Genomic DNA, 12,448 nt, shown 5'->3' with positions numbered 1-12,448 from the left:
AGGTGACAGGCTCAGGCTGAGAATAAGAGGGATCGGAACCGTAACGTAAGCCAGCTCGTTCATCTCTAGGCTATTTCTCTGCTGCCACAGGAAGGAGGAAAAGTAAATAATGAAGACAGGATGCAAGACCTCGGCCCTGCGGAGAGGAAAAGCCTGGAAGTTAACGCAACCCCACCTGCACACACAGACCCGGAGCTTCCCGTGTCTCAGCGTCGGGGAATCAGGAGCGAGGGTGCCAGGTGTCATGAGGGCCGGCCTCGTAAAGGGCAGACAGTGCCTCTGTCCTGCTCCAAGCCCAGCCCACACGCAGTGGTACAGAGACGCGTTCCCTTCCCACAGATGACAAAGCCCGCGTCCCCTGCAGTCCATGTGGCGCCTCACACCCACTGCTCACCTCCCACACCAGTGAGCCGACAGCACGACCTGTGTGGGCAGAGCTGTGGGACAAGCCAGCCCTGAGAGCTGCGAGCAACCACAGCAGAGAGAGCTGATGGGCAGGCGGGCACCTTAGGTAGAGCGTTTGGGACCAGGCCCTCCTGAGAGGGGGGCACGAACACCTGCCCACGTGATGTGTGGTGGGGGCCGCAGGGGCAGGGAGGATGCAGCAGCCACAGCAAAGCCAGGGCCTGCAGAGGCAGAAGAGGGTCCTACGCCTCAGCCACTCCCCCAGGCCACCTGAGGAAGTGACAGCTGTGTTGACGTCTGGGACGCAGAGGCAGAGCTTTCTGATCTTGTGCCAGAAAAAAGTCCAGAGTGAGGTCAGCGGTCTCCTGGTGCTCCCTCTCCACATGCATTCCCTCCGTCACTACAAACAGGATGTGACAGCTCATTCCCGGAGCACGGACCACCGGCCAGTGTGCTCTGACTGTGCACATGCTGCCGCTCACCTCAGGACAACCTGCGCGAGAGAGTAGCACCTGCCACACTGAGCCCCAGGCCCCGTGGCCCCGAGGGCCTCCCCGCAGCACTCGTGGCTGTGGCTGCTACTTTAGTGGGTGCTTAGGCTCTGCCCCCATCCAGAGACCAGGACCCGTCCCCTCCTGCTAAGATCAAAGTCACAGCAGCACACACATGGGCTGCAGGTCTTCCCGAGGCCTCTGTTCTTTAAGGGCACCCAGTGCTCACATGTGACAGAAGGTGCTCTCGGAGAAGGGGGACAGTCATGACCAAGTCAACCATAAAACGCCATTTTTCCATTTCCCGAAAATCAAGTGTCACCTCAGGGGGTTCTTTCCGTCAGTACGGTTGACCCTTGAACAACCTTTGTGGGTCCACTTACACGTGGACGGCCTTCAATAAACACCTGCTCTGATTCTGATCTGTGGCTAGGAGTTCGAGGATGCAGGGGGCTGACCGTATTCATTGATCTAGGCTGTCCTATAGAGGGGACTTGAGCATCCCCGGATTCTGGTACCAGCAGGGGTCCTGGAATGGATCCCCTGTAAGTGCCCAGAGACAGCAGCACTCTATGGAGTCAAAAGTTATACGTGGATTTTTGAGTGCAAGGTGGTTGGCACCCCTAACCCCCATGTTGTTCAAAGGTATATAATTTAGAAATGTTAACGTTCTCCCAAACTTAGCTAAGAGAAAACAAATCAAATATGTGGCTCTGATGTTGTCACAGCAAAACTAGGTCTTCAGAGCTCAAGTTAACCAAAGTAACAATTTAAAACTAACGTCTTCTTCCAACCCCAAAAACACAGTGGAAACCATACTGGCAACCTTAAGTTTCATTCTTGGGTTACTGACTAAGGCCTTTTCGTTACTGAATTAACTTGCTTCCAGTTAAAATACTGAAAGCATCAATATTACTTTTTTTCCTCAGTATTTAAAAATCAGAAGTCAACACTACAGTGGAAAATACTGTTTAGATATTTTTAAGCCTTTCTAATAAAGTAATGTTGACCAAACAAATGTTAATTCCTTTCGTCTCTTACCACCGGCGAGAAAACAAAACCTCAGGCTCTGTCATGACAGACAAAACGGAGGGCTGTGCTCAGCGCTGAGATGAGTGCCGAGCCAGGGAAGCCGTACCTCGTTTCTGGATGAAGACCCTGAGCAGGGGGTTTGCGCTCGAGACCGCCTTGCAGAAGTTGTCATCGTTGTTGATGGGCAGCAGGTCGCCGTGCACGTCTGCGTAGCCGATGGTCACTTCGGTGTTGGCGATGTGGTGCGTGTGCACAACCAGCTGGTAGAAATCCTCAAACTTCCCAGGCTTTTGGCGGTCTAAGGAGAACCTTCGGAACTCAGCCCCAAACTACAATGCAAGATACGGGCGTAAATGAGCAACAGGGAAAGGGCACCAAAGATTAATAAGTGTTTACTGAGCTTCTACAAGGCCTGGGACACAGTGGCAATCGGGGCGCCTGTCCTCAGAGAGCTCACGTGAGCCCACGAGGGAACAGCTGGCTCAACAAGTCCTGAGAGCGGGACAGGCGCCATGCTCAGGCTGTGCGGGGAAAGCAGTATCAAAATTAACTGTAAGCACAGCTGATGGAATAAAACGCCTATTTCATTCCTCATGGGGTCTGAGGCCCGCGACCACACCAGCATGGCCCTGAGCAGCTCAGACACTCGGAGGCAGGGGCGGCAAGTGCAGCTGACACTTCGGGGCTTTTCCCTACGGACACAGGAAGTCCTGGAACAATTTTAATTTTAAGCAAGGATTTAATATAATTTGCATTTAAAAAACAAAAACAAGTAGCTGTACTTCAAAAGGATCAGAAGTGGAAGCAAAATAGGAAAGAAGAAGGAAGGAAGGGAGGGAAGGAGGGAGGGAGGGAGGGAGGGAGGGAGGGAGAGGTGGGGGGCCTGGTAAAAATGACGATTCACAAATCTGGGGAGACAGAGAGCGTAGGCTCTGGAACTGGCCACAGAGACGGAGCAGGTCTCTCTTCAAAAAAAAAAAAAAAAAAGGCCCTGCCCTGGCCAGGTGGCTCAATTGGTTGGAGTATCAACCCCTACACCAAAAGGTTGTGGGTTTGAATCCAAGTCAGGGCACATACCTGGGTTGTGGGCTCAAACCCCAGTTGGGGCACATAGGGAGACAACTGATCGATATTTCTCTCTGACATCGATGTTCCTCTTCTCTCTCCCTCTCCCTCTCCCTCTCCCTCTCCCTCTCCCTCTCCCTCTTTCTCTCTCTCTCTCCCTGAAAAATCAATAAAAAACATATCCTCGGGTGAAGATTAAAAAAACACTCTTCCTGCTCTGGGAATTGCCCAGGCCCCTCTTTCCTGGCCTTCCAGCCCTGGCCTGGCTCAGATACCCACAGAGCTGCCTGCAGAGCTCTGGGCCACCTGCCTGGAGAGGACCCCAGGTCACCTCCCACCGGGTGAACTGTCCAGGGACCCAAAGACACCGCCTGTTTGTTTGGAGTGAGGGTTTTGGCTGTTGTTCCTCACTTGGCAACAGGGACCTTCCTGCATCAGGCAGGACAGATTCTGTGCTCTTCAATAAAACTGCACACGGACTATACTGGTTCCAAAATACACAAAAATGAAATGCCTAATGTTTACACAAAAGCCAGTCGCCATATCCTCTGGACATGATGTCAAGAGCAAACCCACTCCAACCATACAGGTCTGCACGTTTCTCAAATCTGGGCAGGCACCGGCCACCGAGATGCCCAAGCTTTAGAATTGGCAGCTCTAGAATTTGCATTTTTACACGTTCCCAGGAGAAACAGATGCTGCTGGGACCGCACACATAAAACCACTGGTTTTAAGGGAATTAGTCTCCAGACGTCAACTTCCACAGATCTCGGAGAACCGTCTCCTGAGGCATTTCCCTTTAAAAAGCAAAGGAAAACAAATCCTCATCCATCCTACACTGCCCCAGGAATAAGAAAACTTCAAGGCACACAGCTGTGGGACAACCCAAAGCACTGGTTTGGGGAAAGCTGTCTTCAATGGCTGAGTTAGGGAAGAAAGGCTCTGAACTCAGCAGGGCCTGGAAGGGGCCAGGGGAGGGCTGGGGCCAGTGCCCAGAACAGAGCAAACCTAAAGCCCCCCCATTACTTACAAATAAGCAATAATTTTCTTCTCAATATTTACTAGTATTCTAAGAATACACCATTGGCAGGCCCACATATGGGCTATAAAACTTCTTAAGACAGAAGAGATCAAGCCTACCACATAGGTTTAATGTGATTTTTTCAGATTTGGTTAGTCAATCACATCACATATGCTTACTTCAATATCAACCATCATTTCCCATCTCATATATCTAATATACTAGAGGTCCGATGCACAAAATTCGTGCCAAGGGGCTTGGCTCTCGCAGCCCCAGCTGCCTCACCGCCCCACCCTCCGCCCATTGGTCGTTCCGGAAGGTCGTTCTGGAAGTCACCATATCCTCTGGACATGATGTCAACAGCAAACCCACTCCAACCATACAGACCTGCACATGTTAAGGTTCTACTGTCTGGTCTAATTAGCATATTAGCTCTTTATTATATAGGATGCTAATTTCCTGAGCAATTAGTTTTTGATCAGTATACACCATCTTCACCATTCTTCTATCTCATTTTTTTCACTAAATATATAAAATGACTTTAATCATGTCTAATAAGACTAGTAAGAGTATTTCTGACTTCTATAAATAAATCTTATTCCCCCAAAACTGGGCACAACATGCTCATTTTCACTTAGGGACTCAGGCCTGCCCTCATTCCTCTCACGCCTCCTCGATTTATGCCCCATCCTGCAATTTAAGTAATGAGAAACAGCAGCCATTAAATAACTTATTCTGCAATGTTTCAGTCTAAGTGCATTTGGCACTTGATCTAAGATGCACCTCAATTTGTTTCTCAGTTCTTTTAATAATTTTCCTCAAAATATGTTTTAACATGTTAAGGTTTAATTTTTTTTGAATTTAAGTATAGTTGGTATACAAACTTATATTGACTACATTAGTTTCAGCTATACCATATACTGATTTTATAAAAAATATTTTTTATTGCCAAAACCAGTTTGGCTCAGTGGATGGAGCGTCGGCCTGCGGACTGAAGGGTCCCAGGTTCGATTCTGGTCAGGGGCATGTACCTGGGTTGCGGGCACATCCCCAGTGGGGGGGGTGCGGGAGGCGGCTGATGGATGTTTCTCTCTCATCGATGTTTCTAGCTCTCTATCTCTCTCCCTTCCTCTCTGTGAAAAATCAATAAAATATATTTAAAAAAATATTTTTTATTGATTTCAGAGAATAAGAGAGAGGGAGAGAGAGATAGAAACACTAATGATGAGAGAGAATCACTGATCAGAGGCTTCCTGCATGCCCCCAACAGGGGATTGAGCCTGTAAGGCATAAGCCACACATGTGCCCTGACCAGGGATCGAACTGTGACCTCTGGTTCACAGGTTGATGCTCAACCACTGAACCATGCTGGCCGGGCTACAATATACTGATTTGAAATGATAATGAATTCAGATGATTCCCTGACAGAAGCAGGCCTGATTTGTGTTTGGTCATGAGGCTCTATGGTGAACATGCTTCATATGCTGCATGAGCTCCAAAGTCTGGAAAAAGAGGTGTGAAACTTGATAGGATCAAAGCATTTTTACCAATATTTTTTAAAATATATATTTTATTGACCTTTTACAGAGAGGAAGGGAGAGAGATAGTCAGAAACATCGATGAGAGAGAAACATCGATCAGCTGCCTCCTGCACATCTCCCACTGGGGATGTGCCCGCAACCCAGGCACATGCCCCTGACCAGAATCGAACCCGGGACCTTTCAGTCCACAGGCCGACGCTCCATCCACTGAGCCAAACCGGTTTCGGCTCCAATATTTTTATTGTGGCAAAATACACATAATAAAATTTACCATCTTCATCATTCTTTTATTTCATTTTTTATTTTTCAGTAGCAGGTAACACACAATATTACATTCGTTTCAGGTGTAGAACAGCGTGGTTAGACAATCATTCACTTTAAAAAGTGATTCCCCCAGATAAGTCTGGTGCTCACCTGGCACCATGCATAGTTATTACAATATTACAGACTCTATTCCTTCTGCTGTGCTTTACACCCCATGACTATTTTGTAACTGCCAACTTGTCCTTAATCCCTTCACCTTTTTCACTCAGTCCCCCAAACCCCCCGTATTTGGCAACTGTCAAAATGGTCTTTGTGTCTATGAGTTTGTTTTATTTTGTTTTTTTAGATTCCAGTTATAAGTGAAATCACATGGTATATTTCTTTCTCTGTCTGACCTATTTCACTGAGCATAATACCCTCTAGGTCCAATCATGTTGTCACAAATGCTAAGGTTTCATTCTTTCCTATGGCCTTGTAATATTCCATTGTATATATATATATATATATATATATTCCACTGCTTCTTTATTCTTTCATCTATCGATAGACACTTAGGTTGCTTCCATATCTTGATTATTGTATATTAAATGTTGTTCTTTTTAGTCTGTTTTAAAGCCTATTTTGTCCGATATAAAAGTATTGCTACCCCATCTTTTTTTTGTCTATATTTGCATACAATATGTTTTCCATCCCTTTACTTTCAGTCTCTGTGTGTCTTTAGATCTGAAGTGGGTTTCTTGTAGACAGCATATGTAAGGGTCTTGTTTTCTTATCCATTCAGCCACACTATGTCTTTTTATTTTTTATTGATTTCAGAGAGGAAGGGAGAGGGAGAGAGAGATAGAAACATCAATGGTGAGAGAAAATCATTGATCGGCTGCCTCCTGCATGCCCCCACTGGGGATCAAGCCCACTACTCAGGCATGTGTCCTTGACTGGAATCGAACCCGGAACCCTTCAGTCTGCAGGCTGACGCTCTATCCACTGAGCCAAACCAGCTAGGGCCACCCTATGTCTTTTTAAAAAATATCTGTTTGTGGATTTTTAGGGAGAGAGGAAGAGAGAGAGAGAGACATCGATGTGAGAGCAAAGCATCGATAGGCTGCGTCCTGCACCCCCGCCCCCAACCAGGGATTGAGCCCACAACCCGGGCATGTGTCCTGATCAGGAATCAAACTGGCAACCTCTTGGTTCATGGGTCAACGCTCAACCTCTGAGCCACCCTGGCCGGGCAATCTAATATATTCTTCATGTCAGTTACTGTATTCTTTATTTCTAACTGGTTCTTTTTTATGGTTTCTATCTCTCTGTGTAAGTTCTCACTGAGTTCACTTATTCTTCCTGTAAATTCATTGAGCACCCTTATAACCAGTGTTTTGAACTCTGCATCTGATAGATTGCTTGCCTCCATTTCATTTAGTTCATTTTCTGGAATTGTATCCTGTTCTTTCATTTGGGACAGGTTTCTTTTTTCCCTCATTTTGGTTGTTTCCCTGTGTTTGTGATCTGCTACGTCTCCTGGTCTTGGCAGAGTGGCCTTATGTAGCAGGTGTCCTGTAGGGCCCAGTGGCACAGACACCCTAGTCGCCTGAAGACTATTAGGGTCAAACCAAAAGGACTCAAGGAACTAGCTTGAGTAATCTCCCAAGAGCCAAAGATGGGATTTTTTTAAAATATATTTTATTGATTTTTTACAGAGAGGAAAAGAGAGGAATAGAGAGTTAGAAACATCGATGAGAGAGAAACATCGATCAGCTGCCTCCTGCACACTCCCTACTGGGGATGTGCCCGCAACCAAGGTACATGCCCTTGACCGGAATCGAACCTGGGACCCTTCAATCTGCAGGCCGACGCTCTATCCACTGAGCCAAACCGGTTAGGGCAAGATGGGATATTTGTGTATTTGATCACCAATATGGATCATAATTTGGGTTTAAACACAAGCAATATGTATCAATACATTTGTTTATAATTACCAAAAATTTATTTTTCACTTTTTGGATGATGCTACGGGAACCAATCCATTATTTTGAAAACTGGTTAAAAAAAAAAAATCAAGCACTTTTTCATTCATTATCAGAAAATTCACAGAGGTACTCCTTATTTCCCAGAGCTTGCAGACAAATAAAACTGTCATTCTATTATTATTTTGATGATATTTATTGTATTTCATAGCTGAACCCAACTATTTTTCCTACAGCAAAATAGTAAAAGTGGGGGGGGGGGGCGTTTCTCATAAAATTAAAAAACATCATCTCAAAGACAAAGGAGGCCAATAATAAAAGTGAATCAACTTGTAAATGTGATTCCTTTATATTCCCCTTAAAAATATTAAATAATAATAATATGATCATTATACTGTAATTAGAAAAGAAAGAGTCTACCTACCTACCTACCCACTTATCTCATTTCATGTAGTTAAGAAGGGGAGGCTCCTGCAAGTGCTATTGGAGTAAATAATACCAGTTGCTACAAAAGGCATGTGCTACCTAGTAAACTATGTGACTGATAAGCTTCTTTGTCAAAGAGCAAGACCCTTCTCCTTGGTCAAGAAGCAAGGAGACAAAAGGGGGTAGAAACCCAAGATGATGGCCAAGAGCTTGGGAAGCGCAGCGTATTTGCTATTTTAAGACATCAACTCAAAGCACCTCTGGAACAGTGGAGTAATAATCTGCAAAGCCCCACTCCTAAAGCCATCAGAACATGGGCAAAAAGGGTCAAAATAAATTTTTTGAGAATTGTGGAGTTTAACAAAGGCTTTCAACAATCCAAGGAGGGTTTATTCTGAATCTCAGAGCAGCAATCTGTGTGGTTTTAACTTCCTGTCTCCGTCTCCTCAGCTTTGAAAACCAGCAGCCTAACAGCCTTAGGGGGGCACAACCGGTTTGCTGCCCCCCAAAACCCCTCACCCACAGAGCTGTCACTGCTAGACCGCCCTAGGGAGCCCTACTCACAGGGGAAAGCCCCTTCCTCCGGGCATTTGTTAGAACAATCAGCAGCAATTGTTTAATGATAAAAGTTATGTTTTAAATGAAATTTTTACAACATGCTGGAAACTGTATACTTTGTAACTATATTTAATATGAGAAAATTAGATGCAACTTGCAAACACATTATAATCTGTATAGAGGTAATTCTCAAAATTCTTTCAGGGGGGCTGTGATGTTTGAAGACTTTAGGGTATAGGAATCGCTCTGAAAGTACCTGCAGTAAGATGCCAGCTGAAGCAAACAAGAACTGGACAAACACAATAAAAAGGAATGCTGGGGATTCACACCCCTTAGGATGACAACTATAAATACACGCACACACGCACACACACACACACCAAAAAGCAAGTGTTGGTGAGCATATGGAGAAATCAGAACCCTTTTGCACTGTTGATGAGAATGTAAAAAGGCACATCTACTGTAGAACATACTATGGAGGTTCCTCAAAAAATTAAAAATAGAATTATCCTTTGACAAGGCAACTTCACTTCTGAGTATATATCCGGGAAAACAGAAGGTAGGGTCTCAAAAAAGCCATTTGTACAACCATGTAGCTTAATTATTCACAATAGCTAAAATGCAGATGCAAGTCAACTGTCCATCGACAGATGACTGGACAAGCAAAGTGTGGTCCATCCATGCAAGGGAATATTATTCAGCCTTAAAAGGAAGGAGATTCAGGCTTATGCTACAACTTTATGATCCCACTTATATTTGAGGTACTTAATGAGTCGTCAAAATCATAGCGACAGAGAGTGGAACAGTGGCTGCCAGGGGCTCGGAGGAGGGGCAATGGGAAGCTGTTGCTTCACGGGGATAGAGTTTCAGCTGTATAAGTCAGAAAGAGTGTGGAGACAGATGGTGGTGATGGCTGCCCAACAATGCAAATGTATTTAACAACACTGAACTGTACACTTAAAAATAGTTAAGATCGTAACTTTTGTTATGTGTACTTTACTGTAATAAAAAAAAAAAAAAGAGGGGAAAAAAGAGATGCTGGGCAATGAGACGTCCACGGGCAGCTTTGAAAAGCTCTTGATATATTCTTAGAGATCTGGAAGGCCACCCGCGTGTACAGGGCTGTGTGCAGGTCAGGAAAGTCCTGAAAAGCCTGTAATCCCTCACATCTGGCTGACCTTGGAATTCTGTGCAATCAGGACGTGCAGGCTAAAGGTGTGAAGTGCCGGAGGGCTGAAGATGTGCTCCGACACGAGCACAGAGCCCCTGACCACAGCAGACAGGCTGACTGCTCAAATCACTTACGGACTTCTCTGTCCAATCATCAGCTGAACCGAGCTAACCACGCAGAGACATCAGTGGTCACACTCCCCACGGTGATCACAGATTCAACTCAACCATATTAAAAATTTTGCTGCTTTTTTGCAGATATTGACCACCTATTCCTAAAATTTAAATATAAATGCAAGGGACCCCAGAAATCTAAAAGATTCTGGAAGAACAGAGTTGGAAGACGCACACTTTTCAATTTCAGAACTCACAGTGAAGGGTTGGCATAAAAATAGACATACAATCAATAGAATAGGATCAGGAGTCCAGAAAAGAACAACCTTACATTTGCGATCAATTGACTTTTGATAAGAATGCCAGGAAAATTCAACGGTGGAAAAGAACAGTCTTTTCAACAGATGGTGCTGGCTTGATACCCACATGCAAACAATGAGGTTGGATGCCTTATTCATATCATAAGCAAAAATTAACTCAGATTGGATATAGACCTAATGTGAAAAATGAATTTATAAAACTTTTAGAAGACATAGGATAAAACTTTCATTACTTGGGTTAGGCAATGATTCTTTGATAGGATTCTTTGACAATGCGTTGGGAAGAGTGGAGGAATCTGAACTCTCAGGCGCAGCTGGTAAGAATGTAAAACAGTGGAGCTGCTTTGATAATCAGTTTGGCAGCTCCAAAAAATATTGTATATAGTGCCCAGAAATTTCACTCCTAGGTGTACACCCAGGAGTAAGGAACACATATGTCCACACAAAACCTGTACATGAATGTTCACAGCAGCATTATTTACAAAAGCCAAGAGTGGAAACAACCCAAATGTCCATCACTGACACTGGATAAACAAAATGTTGTCTATCCTTTTCTGTTTTTTAATCCTCACACAAGGATGTGCTTTTTAAGTTGATTTGGGAGAGAGAGAGAGAAATAGCGATGTGAGAGAGAAACATCGATCAGTTGCCTCCTTTACAAGCCCTGACTAGGGATCAAACCTGCAACCGAGGTATGTGCCCTGACCGGGAGTCGAACCTGAGACCTTTTGGTGTATGGGACAATGCTCCAAACAAATGAGCCTCCTGGCCAGGGCTGGTCTATCCGTATAACTGCGTATTATTCGGCGACAGAAAGGAATGAAGTACTGACATACGCTAAGGGAAAGGCATTATGTTAAATGAAAGATGCCAGACACAAAGACCACATATTGTGTGATTCCATTTATACTAAATGCACAGAATAGGCAAATGCACAGAGAAAGTAGACTAGTGGTTGCCAGGGACTGGGGGTCGGGAGGTATTGAGAATAATTGCTAATGGGTATGGGGTGAAGAAATGTTCTAAAATTAGATAGTGGTCATGACTGCACAACTCTAAATGTACTAAAAACTAGCCGATTTACACTTAAAAGGTGTGGTTTTTATTTCATGTGAATTATAGTTTCTAGAGCTATTTTAAAAATATTACACCTTAAAGAATAGTTTAAAAATAAAAACAGCTAGTTGAAGGCTGATTGAAGGGCACATCCAGAAACATGGAAACCACAGAAGGACTGCTTTCTCCAGACAGACGGGAACCCCAAGGGACCAGGGGTCCAACTACCTGCTGTCAGTGCTCATCAGTTTGGAAGATAAAGACCTAAGAGCTGGGGGAAGGCCCCCAATGATGCCGGGCCCTGAAGGGGAGAAGCAAGAGATGATACTCGTCCAAGCTGGCAGGGCCAGCTTTTCCAGTTCCAATGGGTCCCACAAAGTTGAACTGGGAAGGAGGACGGAGGGCAGGACTCTGAACAGGACAGAACTTGCCATCTCTCTCCCGCCCCTCTCCACCCTGGCCACAAACTGCAGAAGGCCGTCCATCTCTCCTCTCCAATTCAGGAACTAAAACTTTATATGAATGATATTTCTGGAGTCACCAGGCTCTGACAATATAAATCTATTTTCATCATTCAATGTCATGTGACCCCAAAGATAATCATGACCATGATCATTTCTTTTTTTCCAGGTTAAAAATATTAAGTAAATTTTCCCTTTTCTTGATACCTCAGGAGGTCTCTCCACACTTACCCGCATGTTTAAACAAGTCAACTGTGTGTACAAACAAGTTTAACTCTGAGCAGGAGAGGCGTGCTTGTGGGCGCCTCAGGTCTGGCTGGCTGTCTTCATGCCCACAATCACACCGGCAAGCTCCCCCGCCTTCCCGCCTCTACCCCGAGTGCGCCTGTGGAGGAGGCAGCTCGGACTCACAGATGCTCTGCACCTGAGAAAGGTTAAGTCATCTGGCTCTTGGTTTGCAAGATGCCCACAGGGCATGATGGGGTGTCGTCAGACTCACCAGGCAAGGCCACAGGAGCCAGGCATGAAGGAAGTCATTACCAGTTAAAATCTGCTTAGTA

The 12,448-nt window shown here is 45.1% G+C and overlaps 1 protein-coding gene across 1 annotated transcript in view; it reads right to left on the bottom strand.

The window, feature by feature from the left end:
• PARD6G (par-6 family cell polarity regulator gamma) overlaps window positions 1-12,448 on the bottom strand; it is a 65,336-nt gene that overhangs the window by 38,053 nt on the left and 14,835 nt on the right. The window contains exon 2 of the mRNA XM_081097463.1: window positions 2,035-2,257. Coding sequence (XP_080953589.1) covers window positions 2,035-2,257 — 223 coding nt within the window. The remainder of the gene's footprint in view (window positions 1-2,034; window positions 2,258-12,448) is intronic.

The sequence above is a fragment of the Myotis nattereri genome (assembly GCF_964212035.1).
Source record: "Myotis nattereri genome assembly, chromosome: 8".
In the NCBI taxonomy this organism is placed as follows: domain Eukaryota; kingdom Metazoa; phylum Chordata; class Mammalia; order Chiroptera; family Vespertilionidae; genus Myotis; species Myotis nattereri.
This window is presented reverse-complemented; position numbering and strand designations above follow the sequence as displayed.